The following is a 22,409-nucleotide window of genomic DNA, read 5'->3' as shown; positions in this document are numbered from 1 at the left end:
GGTTTTGAAACACTTGTATAAAACATCTCAAAGTTAAGAAAATTTACAAGCAATGTATGGGAAATCTTAGACTTGAGATGTTTTATACAAGTTGGCCCGGGGCTTACTGCAGTTCTGACATAATTTTTATCTATAATTCAATTTCATGTTATTATAATTTCCCGACTATCTGTTCAATATCTCCCACTTTCGCGTATACTGTTTAACCAGTTGAAAGCATTGAACCTGGAAAGAAAACAACAGGCACATTTATGAACAACCGAGGCTGACCTCAGTAATAATTATATGGCACGTGTAGATTGAGAGGTCCAGACGTACCTGACCGAAACTAAAATGCTGACTATTGCTAGTTTTGCGTTATTTCTTTCTAAAACAATGTCAATCCACATGAAGTTTGTAAGATATGTTATGTAATTCAGTGGACGGGTGAAAGAAGGGCATACTATTCTTGATACATTGTTACTTATTTTCCGAAACTCTGTAGTTTTAGCTATGCCTATAGTTTTGTCCAAGTGTGTTCGTTTATCGTGGAATATTTCTGCGCCACCTGTACCGTTTCAACCAGGATACGCGAATGAAACCTAAATATCTCTAAATGACCTCTTTGAGTTGAAGAGCTGTTATCAGTAAGCCATAAACAATCATAACCAGATTGAGTTCTCTGAAAACTTCTAAACTACAGACAGGATTGTATGATGTTCTGATTGTCAGCTCTTTGCAAATAGTGCACCATAAGTGTACATATTATATAGTCATAGTTTGATAGGATTCCAGAACAAAGGCTTTTCTGACTTTGGTTTTTCCAGTAATTATCTAGTACTAAACTTGATGATTATCTAGTTCATAAAAACTCTTGAAGCAGGGTAAATGAATATTAAATGTTTGATAGTACATCTGTTTTTGACCCAATCTGTTTACCTGGTAATAATCAATATCAATGTTACCTTTTAAAAGACCTGCACCATTATTTTTAGTTGAAGTATTACAAAGTAAAATCTTAATAATTTTATGGAGTAGTTGTCAATGAGTTCCATGCAACTACATAATACCAAGTCCAATAGCACTTTGTTTAAGATGAGCTGTACACAGAATCATTTCTGCATCAATAATTATTGTAACAAACATTTTAAAGAAATTATAGAGACAAGGGCAATTACACCCTCAGGCGAGTTTGATCGTCAACTGTAGCGACTGTGGTCTAACTAGAGTACGATAGTAAGGTGTATTGCGCATGTGTAAAGAAACAAGAAGCTAGTTGCAGTGCGCATGCCTGGCAACTATTGTACAACCTACCAATTTCCTTTGGTTGGACCAGACTAACTAGTGGTATAGTCTGAGCATGCGTGATTATTTGAAAGCAAGGCAGTGATTGGTTGTTGCTTACCAGTATATGTAAGCACATTTAATGATATTTTACAGCTCGACTATGGTAAATGGTTGATGATCAAACTCGCCCATGTACATCTGGTAGAGTTTACTCATGCTTCACTAACGTTAAAACCACTTTTTAAGAGATTGTAAAGATGCACTAAAAGTCTGGAGGAATGGGTGTGTGGCTCGACTCCTCATCAGTAGAGATCCTGCCTCTGCTTCAAACCCCTGCTCACCTAATCTCCTACACACCTCCTTAACCGAGAGATAGTCACGTGACTCATCATTAATGTTCTGATTGGCCAGAATATAGTCTGTAATGGCTGGGTATATATGGGTGAACACCACTCTAGTGACTAGATCATTATGCACGATAAGGTCAAGAAGATCGTCATCTGGTGCAACCTGAAAATTTGATATGAATAATAAAACATTTTGTATTTCTTGAAAAAATTGTAAATTTAACCAAAGGTTGTATTTACGTTGCAATGTAGTTCATTTCGATGTATTGTATACTGCATATGTCTGGAATACCCTGTTACATGGTATTCAGAAGATCAGACCTGAGCAAGGTTGTTTAGTAGTGCTGCATACAGTACATATTGAAAAGGTCGCCTTCTTTTCCCAATTTCAAGACAAATTATTTTTTCAACCACCTAATATACCACTATATTGTTATGTAACAACATATTCACACATACCACATCTACTAGGTCCGAACGTACCCCCAAAACACTGAAGTCAATAGTTTACGAGAACTCCAAACATTTATTTAGCTATGTACAGTTTACCTGAGGCTGTGATGCAAGGTGTTGTATGGCAGTAACCATTAGGTCATCATATCCACCAATCAGAGCGCACCTTACAGCTTCCAAGTGAGTGGACGTAGTAACTAGGCTATCATAAATATGACGTACACACTGAAAACAAAATTAAATAATACATTATAATGTTGTTCTCTTTGTAATTTTTTTGTAACTTTGTCAAACATGAATAGCAGTGTTTTTAATACTAGTACTGCAGGAAAACATAATTTACGAAGCTAATGATACCTTTAAAAACGTTTTGGTGAAAATTCTTGCATATTTTTGGAAGATTAATATCTAGAAATTATAGTCGTTCTTATAATTAACACTTGTTGTATTCACTAAATACTAGCAGATATTTAGTATTAAGTAAATTGACCACATTTATTTGATTATGAAATACAGACCGATCGATCGATGAGGGCATCGGCCATTATATAAAAGTCCCCAGCAGGTTTTAAAGATTGAACTTCTAAAAACATGTGATTGCAGGTAACTAAAACACCACTTCTCATCAGTCCAAAGACGGGTAATCCTGATTAAGAGGAGACGAGTTATCAGAAGAGTCTTTAACTATATACCTCCTCACTGAGCTGACAGACAGACAAAACCTCCTTCAGACAGGGACACACAAGTGTTCGATTCATCTGGTCACTCTCCTGGACCATCATGTCGAAGATGTTCACCCAGGGATTCTCCATAGCCACCCTTCAAATGGAAAGGCAAAGTGATATAAACCGGGACAAAATTTAAGAAATAAACCTTATGCAGGTGAGAAAACAGCTATGTTCTATGTGTAGTTAATATCTTTTTGAAAGCTAAAGAGCACACCACAGGAAACAACAATATAGCAGTCATGTGCAGGGTGAATTCCTTAGCCTGAGAAATATGGCTAAATTCCATAGTCCAGGAAATCAGAATAAATTCCTTAGTCTGAGCATTCAGGGTAAATTCTTGGTTTCAAATATTTAACCTCATAGTATTTTCTTGAGTATTAATTTCAGTATAAAACCAAACATCAATGTTCACACGAGTTCATACACACATCTATATATATATGACATGGGTGTATTACAAGATAACTGTTTGATAAAACATTTCTAACATAGTCGTTTGTTTTTGAAGCAATATGATAATTATTTTTAGGAGAGGCATTTCAAGAATGTGGAGCTAGGAAGACCTACTACAAAATAAGTCTTAACAAACATATATAGCCGTACATACCTTGAACTTGATGCTGTCAGTGGTGGCCAGAGATGGAGGAGCTTATAAAGAGCTTGTGTCTGTTCAAAGGTCGTTGTCAATGACAACAGACGAGTGAAGAGTGAAAATCTGGCCTGGTCTGTGTTGATATCGGCCTCCTGTACCTGTACATGGTGTAGATGTGAAATCTTAATTCAAATACTCAAATTAGTAGACAATAATCTCCTTATTTAATTTGAAACCATCACATTGACATTATAGAATTGCATGAATATATTTTCAGTGGTTCACAGACTAACTTATTTGAACTTTGACCTTTGTGATCTCTACTCTGAAAAGACGATCCTGGAAATGGTCATAGGTAAACTACTTGGTGATAGTTGATATGTTTTAATTTTGTATTATTTTTTCTTTTAAATACTGGCCTCAATTTGTGGCATTGATCTGGAAGTGAGAATCCAAAAATATAACCCCCAAAAAGGTCATATAAAAAGGTACTTTTAACATTTGAAAAGTTAAAAGTTATACGAAATTGTTGCTATTATGTGAATGGCAACATTTTTGCTATACATTGTATATGGCAATAGATTATACCAATAAGTGTAATTAAAACACCCAGTGAAAATTGCCATGGATAGTATATTAGTGTAGTTTGAGAACGATTGATGGAGCAGGTTTTGCTAAATTTAACACGTCCCCGTCAATCAGTGTTAGACAACCCTTTGTAAAAAATCAGATTCCAAGCGATGCTATTGTATAGAGATGTAAGACTTGGCTTAGGGATGTTTGGAATCCAATGCATATATACCTATATAACAGTAAAATAATAGGAAGTACATACAGTGATGTCGTGCCAGCCTTTGTTTATCACCGCCTCCGACCTGTACAGCACTAGTAACACCAGGTCTTCAGGGGACAGGTCAAAACTCTGAAAAATAGAGATATTTCTGCACTTTATTTCAACAGTAATAGAAACGAAAGAATACATCACCTGACCAGGGTTCAACCCCAGGACCTTCCAAACTGTTGACGGACGCTCTACCAATTGAGCTACCTGGTCTCTGATGATCGACCAAAACCACTACACAACGATATAGCTTCACTTTTTACTGTTTATCTAGTAATCAGTACTAAGTACTCCCAATATTTATACAATTATAATCTAAATATTGATATCACAGATCAAATAGTTGATATCTAACATGTACTGAAACTTAAACACAATTTTCAAGATCATTTTGTACCTTTTCTAAAGTGTGAAGGAGGTCTAGACGAGGTTTTACTGCTACTGTATCGTCAGAGCAAAATGGCCGCACTAAGGTCATCACGTCCTCAGCTGTCACATGGTCTCCGCTACAACACAGTAATGCTGATATACAGTAAAACAACTTGGCATTGGCTCTGATCACCATACACCAGACAATGTCCATAACATTTACTGACAGTATGAAAACCGTTGTGATTGAGTTATCTCCCCTGCATGTTTGTGTACCAGTTATAACAGGAGGACAACGGGGACCACATGAAGGACATGGATCTTTGGACCAAAGCCACTATAACAGTTTATCTGCATCTAAGGAGCAGTCGGACCTTGGGGCGTGACCTGGCCGGGCCTAGGACGTTTTGAATCTCAATAGGGTCTGGTAAAGGGCAACTTATCCCCTCGCGTCGGCTGAAACACAGACTACCGTCAGTGTAAGACAGACGTAAAACCACTGACCAATTCAACCAACCAACCAATGAATACTTGTTATAGTTCAAACCAAGTAACCTTATATTCCTTCACATATCTAAAATGATGACATATACTTCATCCCTCATTACTGCCGTGGTGTGCAAGACACTTGTTATTTTATACTTCAGAGTTACTTACCCTTCCTGCCCGTGTGAGTAGACATTGTTGACGATTCTCTGAAAGGAGGCCAGACTTTCCTCCACACAGTCAAGACTAGAACTTTCGTCGCTGCAAATAGAAGTTAATATTATTCTCCTGGTTCAAGTCTAGATCTGGCCATTCTCATTTCCTTATACTGTAAGAGTTATACTTATTTTAGCTGATTCAAATTTTATAACTATTTTATAACAATGTTATAACTTAAAACTTTGACAATTTTTACGTTTCTGCTCAGAGTAAGGAAACAATATGTGTGTACTAATTATATAAATGGAGGTTAAAGTCCATATTTTTAAAAGCAAAACAGACTGATTAAATACATGTCTTTCCTGCAGAGACAGTTACCTTAGATGAGAAATAATCCTGTCCAGTGACTGCTGGACTGCTGTTAAAGGTTTCCATGACAACGTGGGTATGGTCGACAACAGATTCTCAATTACATCTATACCCAAGCCTTCACAGGTCATCCTCACAAATATTTCCTCCAACTAAAATGAGCAAAAACATGACACCTTATATAATTATAAGTTTTCATCATCTAAAATATATTTCTTTTAATCACGTAGTTACTTAAATTAGCAATTGATGCTTACACACATTTATAGTTTATACTCAATGAAATATTTCAATCATTACATCTAAAATAAAAACATTTGCTCAAAGAAATATGACACAGAAAAACACAACAGAACCAATGACAACGTTAACCAAGCAAAGCCTTCTGGACTAACTGTCCATGTGAGATGTTATTGTTTGGTAAAGCTAATCCGATAGAAAAACAGAAGACTTTGATTTACTGAACCAAACGGAGACAAGTGTTACTTACCTTGACAGCCTTTCCCTTGCTCATGTCGAGCTCTAGTGAGTACTGCCGGAGGTCGCCAGCCTCTGACTCCGCCAGGGACTGTAAGGTTTGGTGCTGCATCACAGTAAGATGTGACTGGTAACCCTTTAATACCGATGCTGCCTTCTCCCAACTCATCTGGTCACTTAATGACATATAAATATCAAGTAAGAAAAAAAGTGACCAGTTTCCACAGCTCTCTGATTTCCTTACAGTTCTTTGTTTTTATTTTTGTTATATACCTTAAGTGAAGCCGGACTTTACTGGCACCTGATTTTCAGAAAATCTGATGAAATCTAACATATTTTTTGGTGTTCAAAGACAAAAAATTGTTGTTAGGTAATTACATGATCTTATATTGACCATGGCTTTATTGACACGCTGTCATAAACCCTATAGTTTGGGCGCTATTATTGTTGAACAAATTTAGTCTAGTCACAGATCAGATACAGTCAAAGTTTTTTTCTAGTTTTGTGTAAAAAGTCCTACTGTAATGCTGTTCTTGAGCCATTATTGCTGAATAGCTTTCATGTGGAACAAACATATAGGCCCACGAAACCTTATGGTTAGAATTATTTTGCACAAAAAAAGGAAACTAACGTTATTGAAATATGATTCCACTTGTCTTTGAAGCATGTACTTACCCAGCTTCCTCCTGCTTCTTCTTCTTGCTGCCTTGCTGTCTGGCAAACTTGAGACAACGGTTCAAAATCTGCTGTCGGCTCTCAAACCCAACCTGCAGTACAACACAACCAAGTGTGTAGAACACCACCATATATGGACATATTTATATTGTTACACAGACCTCTAAGTCATAATGGTACATTTGGCTTATCATTCAAGAGCTATCTCTGCAAATAAAAATATACGGTACCAGCTGATCACCAGGGTCTGAATGCCGGCTGATACATACGAATAGAATGATTTTTGTCTCTATATAATCATCTTTCTGAGTATTTATCAGATCAGCATAGTACATCCAGTAAATTGGTTTGTTAATTACCATTTCTCTTGACTGTGGAACGAAGACAACTGAGTCCACAAATTGCACTAGGTCCTGAGGCAGTAGTTTCTGTAGGGTTTCCCGACAGCTCTCATATCGATGTACCCAGCCCAGCTGTTAACACAAAAAATATGTTATATTTCAGTTTAGGCTCTGCCAAGGAGAAAATCTGATTTCTTAATATGCTAATCATAATACCATAATATTCCTTTTTATGTTGATATTTGTTTCAATAAATCTCGAAAAATATTGCAACTTTGTAGCAAATGTCCTTCACTTTACAGTTTTAGGAATGAATACATATTTCTCTTACACTGGAAATATTTATCCACAATTTTCACAATGTTCGATATATCCTTGTCTCAGTCACCCAAGGTTTTGTAACAGGGGATTTGCCAGTCATAGCAACTGTATGACGTCATATCAACAACACATTGAAAATACGACATGGCCAATAGGGTAAGATAAAATAATCAGTCCCCCAAACATCCATTGGGGATGAAACATTCTAAGAATTTACAGAACCAGGTGTTGCTTCATGTCATGTGTGACTTGGACTTTGGGATGAAAACATGACAGTAACATAATAAAACATGTTTAAGGCTGCAGAAATTATTACATATGGACAAGGATTACAATGATTTGACCTTTATTCCTTCAACATGACCTTGACCCTGGAAAGACACAAGTGTGGTTCAGGAACATTAACCAGTAACCATGCAGTCATGATACATCCATTTGTGAAGTTTCAGAAAACATTTTTTGTTGTTCAGAAAATGGGGTCGGTAAACATTTCAATATTCCAACCGATCCCTTGTTGTAACCAGGACCCTTGGGGTACGAGGACACATCCACTAGTTTAAAGGCACCCACATCAGAAGTTTTGTCAGAAAATATTCTTCTCCTTATCAATGATTACGTTACACAATACTAGATATAATTTTTATGGAAAAATATCTTTTTAGTTGTGTTGATTAATTTTTGGTAAATTGATGGAAAGTTGCTGTCCTATTTCCTGTGAATGATTGTCTGACTTACCGCAGTGTCTGGTACCTTCTTAGATGCTGATGTATCCCAGAACATCCTGATGGCCCAGGCACAATACACAGCACTAGGCATCAACATACCTCCTTTCTGTAGATATAAACAGAAAATACCTCGTACTATTGTTTCTTACTCCTCCCTTGAATCATTTTGACTGTAAAACTCTTATTTTACTAAATGCATTGGTAAAAAAAAAAAACTGTTTTTGTTTCATACTTCATTATTGATTATTGATTTGGAACACCATTTTTGTTTCAAATCGATCATTGAGTTTTAATTATTTCTTGGAATATCTTACAGTAAAACACTTATAATATTTCATTTACTGAGCATGACTCAGACTCACCCCATCTGGAATCTTGTTGGCTAGTTTAGCTATCACAGTTATGTTACTGGTGGTAAGGATGGGAACCAGAACATCTACAGGGTTGTCTTCTCCCTCCACCAGTCTCTTGTAGTCCAAACCTATACAAGAAATAAAATCATGTACCTGATTCATACATCAAACATATAAATGCTCAACATTTGGATTTGGGGGTTAAGGCGTCTGACATTCTGCTACCACTAGCCCTCCACCACTGGGTCACGGGTTCGAGGCCTACGTGGGGCAGTCGCCAGGTACTGGTCGTAAGACAGTGGTTTTTCTCTGGGAACTCAGGTTTTCCTCCACCACCAAAACCTGGCACATCCTTAAATGACCATAGATGTTAATGGGGCGTAAAACATAAACAAACCAAACCAAAATTCCACATGATGTATAGAGCTGCCAATACAAATCTATAGAGAACTGAAGCGATCGAAACTGGATTCAAACTCTAGATCTGACCATGGCCAGAAGACTATTGACCTGACTAGCTCACTTGATGTTTTCTTGTTAATAGATGTAGTTCATCTGATTTTTACTTACTTAAGCCACTCTACATATTTAAATACCGAAGTGGAAACAAAAAGTGTTTCGGGGAAACAGAATCACCATAAAAGAAAATAACTTGATTATTGAACAAGAATTATGTAAAGAAATCTTTTGATGCATTCTAAAACAGTACATAGTGACTGATATCCAGGATCAAAGCTTTATAAAATATCAAAGTCTGATTCATACAACATGAAATATGAAGGCTCAACATTTTGATAAATATTCCGCACGATGTATGGAACTGCAAATATAAAGAACTGAAATGGATTCACAATATACACTTTAGAGATTAGTTATTGAGGTGGAAGCAAAAAGTATTTCTGGAAAGAGAATCATCATAAAGAAAATTAGTTGATTATTGAGTAAGAATTATCTATCTGATGAGCTCTTAAGTAGTAAATAGTGATATCATCGATCAAAGCTTTATCAAATATCAAAATAACATAACAATGGTTCAGAATCCACACTAATATCTATATGGAATAAGTCTACCATGTACCTTCAGCAGAAAATTTAGTTTTCTTGAGGAGTTTGACGTGGGCGTCAGCTGTGAGGCTGCCAGCTAGCGGGGTGTCTATCCCGGACATCAGGGTGTAGTAATACAGGAGGCGGGCTTGATCTGTCCCCTCCACAGACGGGTACACATAAGTAGTCATCTTCGTAACAAAGTTTTCGTTTCTCTCCTTCAGTACAGACAGAATCCCCATCCTTCCTACACGATCCTCTATTTCCTCTGTCTTCAGCCTTATATAAAAAATATCAAACAAATATAGTACACATTAAATAATCTCAAAACAAATGCATATAAAGTGCATACAATTGGTTAATTCACTAATTTGAAAATAGCATGTACATTGTACCACATTTACCATAAAGTATCACGATATATTATTTCCACATGAATTATGAGCACCAAGATGACTTCATCTTTTTGATGACCTGACAAACTGAGTTATTCAGTTTAATTATTTACTATAATTTCTTAAAGTATCTGAATTCTAAATATGCAGCAGATATATTATCTTAATCCAATGAGACACATACAAATTGTTCAGATAACCAGTCACATACTATTAAAACTGCCTATTTACTGGAGGACAAGACCAAGGTATGAATAATTGAAAGTTCCGACAATTGGAATTCTACCGCATAATTTGTTAATTCTCAAAACCGTTAATTAAACTTAGTGACTGATCTGTACAACATTACCAGATCACACCAACATTAACACATAAAGATACCAAGTATATATATCTAATACCTAAGTCTCAGACAGTTTTACTTCCGATTTATCCTATGTTTTCTCTTATGAAATACCATCATCAGTTGGAGGGAAAATTATCATTTGATTATTCAGAAACTGAAACATTTACTTACTGTTTGATAATACATGTAGTTAAAAAATGTGAAATTACTTACTGACTGTCTGAGAAGAGGAACTCCAGATGGGCCATGTACACATCCCACAGACAGACAGAATACCTGGCCGCCAGGGACAAGGAAATGTTGTACACACTCTCCTCCAAAGTCCTGTTCCAATTAATTATAGTAAAAAAGAACATTAAATCTGAAGGCAGTACTAACCACTATTACAGCGACATTCCCTTTGTGATAAAACATCTTCATATGCAAATTCTAGACTGATGAATTCTCTCTAAAAGTTTACTGGTACATGTATATGTTACAAGCTTATATGTTTATAAATTTGATTTTTTCAATCTTTGACATTATCTTTTAAATCTCAAGATTATTTAATTGAGAATATTTTTCATTTCAACATGAGTATTTGAACTTCTAGAATATTTCAATTTCCATAAATTCCACATGGATGGGTGTACTAACATGGCTAGCCCACAGATAGTTTCCACCCTGTATTGACTGTCCTTCGTAAACCGTCCAGTATCTATACCTGTTTGAAAGGGAAAAAAACCAAATCAAATTATCATACATTAGAACAAATGTATTATGAACAAGTTAATCTAAGCATTTGGCTTTAAAAAAAAACCCAAGCAATTGCAATGTATTCTCTTGACAGTGGTGTTTTCTTTGTTTTTGTTTTTACACAAAAGCTGATCTCATGGCAGTATATTTAAGTAAGATTTTTTTATTAGGAACAGAAGTGTCCAATATACTTCATGGTCACACTGACCTCTGTCCAGTTTCTTCAGCTGTTTGGCCTGGATGGAGTCCTCCAGAAATTCCTGATACTGATTGAAGTTGTTGACCAGTTGGGCAACCTCACTGGGCTGTTGATGGTCTTTGGTCCTACTGACGTACGTCCTGACCTTTTCTATCAGCCTGAACGGTGGATACTTGTACAACAGACTTAGCTCAGGGTCAAATGTCGGCCTTAAAGCCGAGTAGATTTGTAGGGCAAAGTAATAGAGCGCCATCTGTAGAGACATGGTTGTGAAGGGTAAGTCAGCAAAGTGGTCGTGGTCCATCACCTCCTGTCAGAGAAAAAAAAGTAACAACAGTACAAATATAGTGAAGTGGTCGTGCTCCGTCACCTCCTGTCAGAGAGAAAGAATACCAACAGTACAAATATAGCAAAGAGGTTGTGCTTCGTCACCTCCTGTCAGAGAAAAAAAATACCAACAGTACAAATATAGCAAAAAGGTCGTGCTTCGTGATCACCTCCTGTCAGAGAAAAAGAATACCAACAGTACAAATATAGCAAAGAGGTCGTGCTTCGTGATCACCTCCTGTCAGAGAGAAAGAATACCAACAGTACAAATATAGTAAAGTGGTCGTGCTCCGTCACCTCCTGTCAGAGAGAAAGAATACCAACAGTACAAATATTTATTCGGTCATTTTCCAGTCATAAATGTTTCAAACATTTTCTTTTAAGAGCATTGAAGACTCCATCTCTATTTCTTCAATTCACAATAACACTCAACAATAACATGTTATAATTATGGGTTTAGCCTTATAATTATTTTTCTTAACTGTACTTTAAATCGTTGGAATTCACTTAATGGGACTGATAGTGCCCCAAATAGGCTACAGACACATCAACATAATATTATAGGTAAGAAGTTTTTTTCATCCAAAACAATAGCAAATGAAATAAATTCAGAAACTTACTTTAGGAAGTGCAAGAAGAAATGCCAAGCCTAAAGTACTGTCTGCAGTCATTTTGGTCTGTGCTATCTTCAGTAATACTGTAGGTACAGAAAACAAAGTTTAAATGTCACACAGTTGTACCGTTATGAACATTGGCACATGTCTACATGTGCCCAAATATCTTTCAGACTGAAAAAGCAAAAAGAAGAAAGAAATTAACATTTAATGTAACAATTTCGAGTATAAATCCTGGCACCGACAAATGTTCATGCAGGCCTTGCAAGGTTTTGTCAAGGCTCGCCAGAAAGCTGCATCAGATTACTAGGTCAGACCGGTTCAACCGTTAACGAAAACGGCCCAGATGCAATTCACCTGATTTGCAATAAAAAGGCATCTTTGAAGTTTAATACAATTACTGCAATATACAATATATAATTTTTATATATTTCAGGGAAAAATAATGTTAGTCATCTATCTGGAGTTTTTCATGATGATAACTTACCTTGTGAAGTGGACTGTGTTTTTTCACCCTCGGTCAGCATCTCCTCTAGATACACAGCCCTCAGCAAGCTCATCTCGGTACTGAGGTCGTCTTCTGATTGACACTTCTGGTAGTTGATTGCACTCTGTAAAACACATTGTATCATAGCTTTGCTTCCTAACATATAAGTCAAACTGATGTTTTATTTGGATTTAATCTCAAATAAACAAATTAAACTGATTTATTTTCACGATAGTTTGTGTAGTACACTATACCATGAAAGTAAATAATGGCTTTCAACCTTTCAGTTTTGTTATGACATTGACATATCTTTCAGATCAATGGTCGGTTTTATCAAAGAACCAGAAATATATTCATTTAAAAACTGAAAAGTGAAAGACAGCAGTTATTAATTAAATATGGCTATCTCTTTAGATTGTCTTTTTCTTGGAGAGTTAACTTTCCATAACTTCTATAAGTCTGTATTGAGGAATAGAAATATTAAATATCTATGTGAAATTCTTAACAATAAGGTAAATCAATACCAAATCTTTAAAACCTTTGATTCTATCTACTATAAACAGTTTAAATCTACAAACATCATAGTATTCTGTTATATTTTTTTCGATTTCAACAGTGGTAAAGACTGACCAGATCTACGTATGCGTTCTCAACGGCATCACAATAAAATGGATGACATCCTTGTCTCTCAAAATTCTGGTTCTCATCACGATGGCCTTGATCCGACGTGTACGTAGATTGTTTCGAGGACTTGGTTAGGTAATTCATTGTCCCGTGCCACCAGTTCTTATCCGTCATTGTCGATAGTAACGCTTTGGTGGATTTTGTTGTTGATGTCAAAATGTTTTTAGTTTGCGTCAGTGCATCTCTGGCTGACAGAGGTACCTCATGTGTCTGGGAGCCTTCATCGACTTCTCCTTGAACGTCCGTGTTTAAGGACCGATGCAGGATCTAAGATATGTAAAAAAATATTATCATTGATGGTAACATTATGATAAAGAAAATCATTTCATTGTAATTACACCTTCGCTTAAATCTAAATAGAAATGCAGGGTGTTCAGTAGACTCTTGAGACAATGTTTGTATATATTTGACCCCCCAAAATGAACTTTGACTCATGGGTTTTAAAGGACAGGTCTATTTGACTTTCGTAAGTTTTGACTCTCCCCAAATCAGGGTTAATCCCATTTGACTTTTGAAATTGCTAAATGTCAAGGGTCACTTGTAAGTCTTGTCTGTAAAACAGTTTGTTTAAACACTGGACATATAAAATCACTCTGCTGATACATCTGCTAAACAGGATTTTGAATATCCGATTACAAGGAGATCCCAATACTGTATTTCTGTCAATATGATAATGGCTATTAGTGATCTTACCTGGGTTTCCAGCAAAGCCTTTGCCTGAAGGATTGGCTCTATCATATCTGGGGTACAGTAGGTCACGGAAAACGACAATAACTTTGCCCTGAAAAACATCAAAAGAATTTGTTATTTCATATTAAATGATTGATAACCTCATTTCCTGATATCATGTGAAGTCTTGAATGTATGTGTGTGAGTGGTGATCGGAGTCATCAAGCTTTGGCTGAGGGGTGCTTGTCAATGGGTTTTGTTGCCCGGGTGTTTGTCAATGGGTTTTGTTGCCCGGGTGATTGTCAAGGATGTGTTTGTAGATCTAGAGGGGATGTATAATGTATTATATACTGGGTACATTCAATCTACATTCTCTACGCATCACTACCTAATGTGATACGTAGAGAACGTAGGATATGATTTTAATCAGATTGGGTACATTCTTCTTTAGCTTTATATAAGGAGTAGTGTTTTTCCTGGACTAAATGATGTAGTTAAAGTCTTGCAGTTGTCTTAACTGATATTGTATTGAATTAAATTGCGATTTAAGTACTGAGAGTATCAATTATATAATAGAGGTCTATCCATACATTAACTATTGTCACTTTTACACTGTATTTAGCTAGCTTAAACATTGCATCTCACTCACTACAACATTCAACTTTCCTTGACATTTATTCATTTATTATACATGAAATCCAATTCTAATTTTGATTAATATGTTTAACATCCTATTTACAGCAAATAAAATTTATTAAAGGATGTTCTTCATAAAATGCAATCAAAACCAAATATTATTTTTGCTCTATACTGATCACTAGTTGCTCTTGGTACATACTTAGCAGCCATATCAGTAAACTTCTCTTGCCAGGCGAGGTCGACACAGATATTCCAAGCATTCCCATAACATTGACTCATCAGGTCCTCACACACCTCAAATGCGAACATGAAATCCTCGCCCTGTAATTAAAAAAGATAAATCCTGCACACTTAAACTTTTTTAACTTACTCATTATGTTTGGTTAAATAATTGGAATTAATTAAGGTGGGGTTCATAAAATCAGAAATCGACAAGTCAGGTTTATACTATAGACAAGACAAATTCCATTTTTGTACTTTGCAAAAGACTTCTGACTTCTTTAATACATGTATTCCTTAATTCATTTAACCCTGAGGGCATATTTGAACTCTTCCAATTCAAAGGTTGAAAGAGTTCATTATGAAATTTTAGGGGTGAATGAGTAAAAGTAGGAATAATTTTTCTTTTTCTTTTCGATAAGGGTGACCTACAGGTAGACATTAGACATTACCTTTACAGCAGCTTCAGCGATGAGATGTAACACTTGACCTTCTCGGAGGTTTCGGTCATCTCCACTAACTCGCAGTAGATGTCCCAGCCTCAACAGCTGTCAACAACACATTCAAGATCTTAATCTAGGTGTTAATGCATAAAAGTCCAGCTACTTTGCATCCCAAAGGAATATTGTAATATATTTCGGATATTTCCTACACTTTAAAATTGGAGCAGAATGGCTTTAATATTTGAACACAATATCAGAAATTATTTGAAATTACAGCAAACAACCCAACATATTATTTAAAGATCCCTATCTGAAATACTGATGTCTGAATTAAAAAGATTGTATTAAAAAGGTATATCTATGTTATTGAAATCAATTTTAATTTGACATGAACTTTTTTGGAACATTTTTATCTTGTTTAAACTATATTTTTTAATTATAATATCTTACACAAACAAAGCAAAAAGGAATATCTCTCACACTTTATTTAACTGCTACATGCTTCATTTTCACATTTCAATTTTACCAATGAATGCAATAACATAAAAAAATATTTTGAAATATGCATTAGTTAGCATACCTTTTGTCTCTGCTTGAAGGAGGTTGGTTTACATTTCACAGCCTGTCTTACAAGATCCAATCTGTCGTCACTCAAGCGAACTATAATAATCAGACTCACAAATGTCATTTAAACAACTACATGTATACAGAGAATGTTTAACATATAAATCTATCATATTATTTGAATACAAGCAATATTCAAATTTAAAATCTTATTTTTCAACTATCTTTTTTTTGCATAAGAAAACATAATGTTTCATTAACTTTACAAACAGAAACATAAACACCAACAGAATCTATCACTGGTGTGAGGTATAGATAAAGTCATTCAAACTCATGATCAAGTCATGATCATCAGATGACTTTTTGGAAGGACCAAGCTTCACTCAAGTCCTACCAGGAATGTTTTATCCTGTTGGTTTAAATCACTTATGTATGCAAAACAGACTTCATTTCCTGCTCATTGCCAATTTCAAATTTAACAAAATATACTAAGTGATGAAAACAGCATAATTTTCTGCAATGTTGATGTGTTTTTGTGGTTGAGAAATCATTGTATGGTTGCCACTCACGTTGTTGTTTTGGTATTTAGACAGTGTGTGTCAGCAAGGCCTTACATCTTCTTTTATGTATAAAGAACACTTTGAATTAATATTAAATCAATCCTCATCTGTTTTCAACATAACTTACTGTACCACAGCCTCTTTAGAGAAGTCATCTCCTGGCTTACACATTACCTTGTAACGGTAGAACAGATACACTGAAATCGTCCAGCAGTGCCAGTGACCCTATCAGATCCAGCTCTTCTTGAATGGAGGGAGGAAGAGGCGTGTCACATATCAGGTTGAGACAAGCGCGAGCCAGATCCATGCATGGGTCCATCAGGTTGGATGATGAGTTGAAGTACTCCCTTGAAGCACTGATCACTAGCTGAACTGCTTGTTCGTATGGGACTTTGTGATGTTGGTGAATTCCAGGACGAAACAACTGCTCTGATTCGGAGCTCTCCCTCTCCAGGAGGTCACCAGCCATAGTTATGTTCTCCCGACGATTGGAGCACAGAACGCTCTCAGTGAAAATCTGGTTAAAAAAAACCGATTTGATCATATATGTATTAAAAATAGGTATGATTTAGATTAATGATTGAATTAAAATATCAAAAACAATCTGAAAGACACTTTGCTTCAAAATGACAGAAAGAAAAATGCATGAAAAAAATAGTGGTTTGTATGTATAAACCCACACAATGTGAACACATTAAGGTTATATACAGGGCCACACGGTAGAAAATGAGTTTACAGCAGGTGTACCAAGAGAGACACTAAGTAAAAAGTAGTAGTAAAAAGGGTATGAAAAGAAAAGACAGAAATCTCAAGTATTGCTTTTAAGTTAAGAAGGCCTGATATTTTTTCTTCAATGTTCCTACTAACAGAAAATCCACAGGAGGCCCAAAATTTGTTGCTTTACAGGATAATGTAATGAATACAGCAGGTCAATTCTTTTCTCATATTAACCAACCTGCAGGGGTGTATTACATCCAATTTTATGTTTTCAAACATACCTCATGACACAGACCAGCAGAGAGACATTTGTAGACATTCTGCTGTAGATTTAACACATCCTCGTGTAGAATTCGCCACTCCTTCTGGTCCAGGGGCTTCTCTCTGAACAAAGAAGGAGACAACTGATTTTATGAAATACTAAAATACATGTTTCTATTTGAAAATTATCTTTGTTCTGAATTTTTTGAAAAATTAATTTAGTCAAAATATTTGTTGGTAATCTAGAAAAGGCAACAAACTCTACAATGCATGAGACTGATGAATTAATGGTTTTTCCACTTTAACTGAAAATTATAATATTTTATTAAAAAAAAGTTGTGGTGTAGGGAAACCACTGCATATGATTCTTTCTTTTCAGTACCGTTCCAAACAAAATTTATTGTTTACCTCTTTTCATACACCCACACACATTAAGTGTTTACATCTTTCTAAATCACTAACACCTATTACCTCTTTCCAGCATTTCTTGTCAGTCTAATCATCAGGTTCCTCGCTTCTTCAGCATCCTCCTAAAAATGGGGAAGAAATGCTTACACATTGGTTATTTTAAAATTTGATACTGATATTCAAATAGGTACATTACTGTTAACTATACATTACAATATAGGTTTATAGGTAAGACTCTTTCCAACAAAGCAAAATATTGCAAGGCAATCCATAGTCCCTCACCGGTAATGATTTCTACATTTAACAAACAGTACACTTATGTCAGGAAGCATAGGTCCCAGTGAGGTCCCAGTGACCTACTTATTGCACTCTGCCATCCCAAGATGTCCTTGTACACCAAATCTGGTTACTCCAGGTGAAATAGTATATAGAAGATATGCCCCAGACAAACATTTTCAAAAGTAAAGGTCAAAGGTCTAGTCATAGGTCACAATGACCTAATTCTTGCACTCTTCACTCTGTCATCCCAAGATATCCTAGTACACCAAAACCGGTTACTCCAGGTGAAACAGCTTATAAGATATGCCCCAGACAAACATTTTCAAAAGTAAAGGACAAAGGTCAAGTCATAGGTCACAGTGACTTTTACACCAAATCTGGTTACTCCAGATTAAATAGTATAGAAGAAATGCCCCAGACAAACTTTTTCAAAAGTTAAGGTCAAAGCACAGGTCACAGTGAGGTCATAGTGACCTTCTTCTTGCACTCTGCACTCTGCCATCCAAAGATGTTTTTGTACACCAAATCTGGCTACTCCAGGTAAAATAGTATAGAAGATAATATGTCCTGGACAAACTTCTCGGATGGAAGGAGAATGAGCCAGCAAAGAAGTGAACTACCCTAGCTACCCGGGACATTTATATTTATTTATCACTGCTAAATTGGAACCAGCATCAATAATAAGAGCATTCGGTAACTGCAGAAATGCCTGCTTGGAAAGAAGGGAAAGAAGAGTTTGTTTACATAACAATCATGGACAGTTTAACTGACAGTTCTACACTTACAAACCGTTTTGATTTTTGTTACATTATATGATATTAACTTTCTTGACCAACCAGTTGTTGTGAAATTTTGACAGACACATTTTCTATACACTCACTGTTATATCTCTGAATTATCAGCAAAAAGTGATAGTAAGTTGACTTTGAAGGTTTCATGCTACAAAGCAACTAGATAGGTTTTGTGATTTTGAAACTAATCTGTTAAAATTGACTCATGTGGAGTATCAGAATATTGTCACCCTTTGAAAAGTCTAGTACTTCTATAATAACATTTTAAACGCATAACTAAAGCTGCAATTATAGACCTATCTAGTGGGTTAAAAGATAGCTAAGTTCCAAATTTTTATGAAATTTAAAAAAAATCTGAGCTTACAACATAGAACACTAAGAGGATCCAGATCAACAATGTAAAACCTGACGACGATATTTAGTATCAAGTCTGACTTAAATTCAGAAATTTGTTTTCACAGATCAATCATTGATGTAACATCTTACCTCCGTTTCTTTCAAATAATGCAGTGGCTTCATCACACCGTGCTTTTCCAGAATCTTAGCCGCACTGATCACAAAATGTACAGAGGAGCATTAGATCATTGTCTAACTTTCTAAACATAAATAAACTATTTGATTATCGGTACAATATATGTCAACAAATCAGATTGCCTGCCTGCTTGAGAATCAATTATCCAATTAGGACTATCACAAAGCATGTGTGATGTTGTTAGTTTTATATCAATATTCATTGCCTTTAACATAATTACAGTATAAGAGAAATATTGGAATTTTGCAAAATTAAGTGTCTGCTAAGACTGCTTTGTATGAGTACTGTAAAATCATAATTTTCGTGGGACATTTAATTTCGTTTATTTTGTGGATAACAAAAATCCACGAAATTAAATCTCCACAAAAACATAAATTAGGTAAGATATAAAAAGGAGAAAATCAAAAATCAGTGAAATATAATGTCCTTGAAACAGGCTAGTATATGAAAACCATGAAATTTTAACCCCACAAAAATAAATGATTCTACAGTACCCAAATCTTTCTGTAAATTTAACTGAGTTATCATTTAGTAACCTCTGACATTAAAATGAAAAGGCATTCTTTATTAAATACACAAACACACCTTAGATGCTGCTTCAGCTTGTCTACCCTACTGTGGAGTTCCTGTGTTTCGTTCCTTTGTGTTCTACAAATCAATACGATCGTCATGAATGATACATTCATATGTCTACTTCTAACAACACAGGGACCAATGTATTACATATAGTTGTTCAGAATAGACAGAAGTTTGGAATTGGTTGCAAAGATTAACTTATCGCTGTAACAGCGTGTTGCATGGAACATAAATATAGTTAACGTTAATTGTAGGTCTCATTTATCCAGATAGCCGGATTATACACGGATGTACTTGGATTAATTTGGATAGGTAACAAGAGTTTTAAGATCTAATGTGAGACAGGGTCAGACTTTAGAAAACATATATAAATGACTATTTACATATAATATTATAGTGAAATTTAATAAATATTCCATTTAAACAAAAAAAAGTTTTGTATTAGACAATTATCTGGTTTTTACCATTATACACACACTTACTTTGTACTAGACTTGAGTTTGATCGGCAGACATTGGACAATGGCCAGCAGCAATTCTAGCTGGTCATTTCTGTAAGAAAAATTCTGTAGATTTATATTTATATTTTTTTCATTTGTAAGGTAAATGATATCATGATTAAAATAATCCAGCTAATTTTCATGAATGTTTATAGGCTAAGTTTGTTTTGAACACAAACAGTAACTAGAACACTGACAGGTCAGTAAGGGCCCCGTCTTGTGGCAATATATCCCCCATAATTATCAAGAAGCAATCTGCCCATATAGCTGAGCTTGACATTTGACATTTGGACTTAAAAAAGAATCGCAAGGAAGCGAAATATATATTTACATGTACTATGATGCGAGTCTTGTTTCCTTCCACCTCCATATTTGCTGGGCTAACAGAAATGTAAATACCGGTGCAATACTCATTTGTTAGCTTTGATTTGCTTTATTTCACCTTATATACCTCCTCCATCAAGAGCCAGGGTCAAATCCACTTAACCCAGTGACCCTGATCTTTGGTCAGTTGACTTATTCTTTAATTCAGACTAACTTTACTTCTTAATATCATAACAAAATGCTCATCAGTGAAAAATACAAAACTTGACCTTGACCCTTTGGACCACGTGACCTGGACCTAAAGTCAGTTGACTCTGTGTTAAGTTCTGATCAAAATTGCTTCATAATGTCATAACAAAATGTTCATCGGGGAAAAGGTACAAAATTTAACCTTCATCTTTGACCCAGTGACCTTGACCTTTGGTGAATTGACTCCTTGCTTAATTCTGAGCAACATTGCTTCAAAGTGTCATAGTGAAATGTTCACCAGTGAAAAGATACAAAATTTAACCTTGACCTTTGACCCAATGACCATGACCTTTTGTCAGTCGACTCCTTGTTTAATTCTGATCAACTTTGCTTCATCATGTCATAACATTATGTTCATCAGTGGAAAGATGCAAAATTTGACCTGGACCTTTGAATCTAATGACCTTGACCTTTGACCTACACTTTTTACCTCAGTGTGTCTTTTTGTTTAATTCCGAACAACTTTGCTTCATAATGTCATAGCGAAAAGTTCACCGGTGAAAAGATGTAAAATTTGACCTTGACCCCTGACCCGATGACCTTGACCTTAGGTAAGTTGACTCCTTGTTTAATTCGGATCAACTTTGCTTCATAATGTCATAACGAAATGTTCATCAGTGAAAAGATGTAAAATTTGACCTTGTCCTTTGAACCCAATGACATTGACCTTTGACCTTGACTTTTTACCTCAATGTGTATTTTTGTAAACTGAACATCTAGACCAAGTTTCATGTACATCGGTCAATAGATACCAAAGTTATCAGCCAGGAACAAAATTTGTGGACAGACAGACAGACAGACAGAGTGATTACTATAGGGCACCTGTATCTCCGATACGGGGCCCTAATTAAAAGTTTATTTTGCAAGCTTTCGAAATATGTCTGTTTACTTTGTCAAGCAAAGAGTGTCTCGTTCGAAAATAACTTAATTTCATAAAAAAAAAAACAATTATGTACAATAGTCTATATCCTTAAACAGAGGCAAAATGGGAAAACTTAATCATGAATCTTTCGTGATTTTCACCTACCTCTCACAACTGTACACAGCCTCTAATGCTATCGACATGACATCATCCTGGGTCTTGATGACAGGGTTGGGTAGCTGTTGTTACATATTATACAAAATCATCTCACATACATTGTTATTATGTGATAATAATTTTACTAAAATAATTATTATCTTTCCAGATTTATTTTCAATTTACACAATTAAATTGAAGCAAAAAAACCATCAAAAAGAAAATATTTTGTATGTGTCATTAGAGGTTCCGAGAAAACCACAATTTAAATTCAATTTGGTAAAGTAGAATTTGAGAATATGTCAAATATGCCTCAGCAAATACGAGA

General features: G+C 35.4%; 1 protein-coding gene across 1 annotated transcript in view; it reads right to left on the bottom strand.

Annotated features, from left to right (window-relative positions):
• Nucleotides 1–451: 451 nt before the first annotated feature.
• The window catches only part of LOC110458294 (neuroblastoma-amplified sequence-like), a 43,235-nt gene continuing 21,277 nt past the window's right edge, over nucleotides 452–22,409 (bottom strand). The window contains exons 28-58 of the mRNA XM_021509934.1: nucleotides 22,091–22,164; nucleotides 20,474–20,542; nucleotides 20,001–20,063; nucleotides 19,370–19,433; nucleotides 17,877–17,935; nucleotides 17,426–17,528; nucleotides 16,602–16,944; nucleotides 15,884–15,963; nucleotides 15,313–15,408; nucleotides 14,841–14,962; nucleotides 14,027–14,114; nucleotides 13,280–13,600; nucleotides 12,650–12,773; nucleotides 12,169–12,245; nucleotides 11,231–11,531; nucleotides 10,924–10,990; nucleotides 10,501–10,611; nucleotides 9,581–9,825; nucleotides 8,512–8,630; nucleotides 8,160–8,255; nucleotides 7,122–7,235; nucleotides 6,763–6,854; nucleotides 6,101–6,263; nucleotides 5,620–5,762; nucleotides 5,254–5,343; nucleotides 4,625–4,733; nucleotides 4,222–4,308; nucleotides 3,402–3,544; nucleotides 2,759–2,885; nucleotides 2,163–2,291; nucleotides 452–1,776 (exon numbers count right to left, since the gene is read on the bottom strand). Of these exons, the coding sequence (XP_021365609.1) occupies nucleotides 1,495–1,776; nucleotides 2,163–2,291; nucleotides 2,759–2,885; nucleotides 3,402–3,544; nucleotides 4,222–4,308; nucleotides 4,625–4,733; nucleotides 5,254–5,343; nucleotides 5,620–5,762; nucleotides 6,101–6,263; nucleotides 6,763–6,854; nucleotides 7,122–7,235; nucleotides 8,160–8,255; nucleotides 8,512–8,630; nucleotides 9,581–9,825; nucleotides 10,501–10,611; nucleotides 10,924–10,990; nucleotides 11,231–11,531; nucleotides 12,169–12,245; nucleotides 12,650–12,773; nucleotides 13,280–13,600; nucleotides 14,027–14,114; nucleotides 14,841–14,962; nucleotides 15,313–15,408; nucleotides 15,884–15,963; nucleotides 16,602–16,944; nucleotides 17,426–17,528; nucleotides 17,877–17,935; nucleotides 19,370–19,433; nucleotides 20,001–20,063; nucleotides 20,474–20,542; nucleotides 22,091–22,164 (4,101 nt within the window). The 3' untranslated portion in view covers nucleotides 452–1,494. The remainder of the gene's footprint in view (nucleotides 1,777–2,162; nucleotides 2,292–2,758; nucleotides 2,886–3,401; nucleotides 3,545–4,221; nucleotides 4,309–4,624; nucleotides 4,734–5,253; nucleotides 5,344–5,619; nucleotides 5,763–6,100; nucleotides 6,264–6,762; nucleotides 6,855–7,121; nucleotides 7,236–8,159; nucleotides 8,256–8,511; nucleotides 8,631–9,580; nucleotides 9,826–10,500; nucleotides 10,612–10,923; nucleotides 10,991–11,230; nucleotides 11,532–12,168; nucleotides 12,246–12,649; nucleotides 12,774–13,279; nucleotides 13,601–14,026; nucleotides 14,115–14,840; nucleotides 14,963–15,312; nucleotides 15,409–15,883; nucleotides 15,964–16,601; nucleotides 16,945–17,425; nucleotides 17,529–17,876; nucleotides 17,936–19,369; nucleotides 19,434–20,000; nucleotides 20,064–20,473; nucleotides 20,543–22,090; nucleotides 22,165–22,409) is intronic.

This window comes from Mizuhopecten yessoensis, unplaced genomic scaffold (genome assembly GCF_002113885.1).
Source record: "Mizuhopecten yessoensis strain PY_sf001 unplaced genomic scaffold, ASM211388v2 scaffold9541, whole genome shotgun sequence".
Taxonomy (NCBI): domain Eukaryota; kingdom Metazoa; phylum Mollusca; class Bivalvia; order Pectinida; family Pectinidae; genus Mizuhopecten; species Mizuhopecten yessoensis.
The sequence above is the reverse complement of the archived record's forward strand: the minus strand, read 5'-3'. Positions and strand labels throughout refer to the sequence as shown.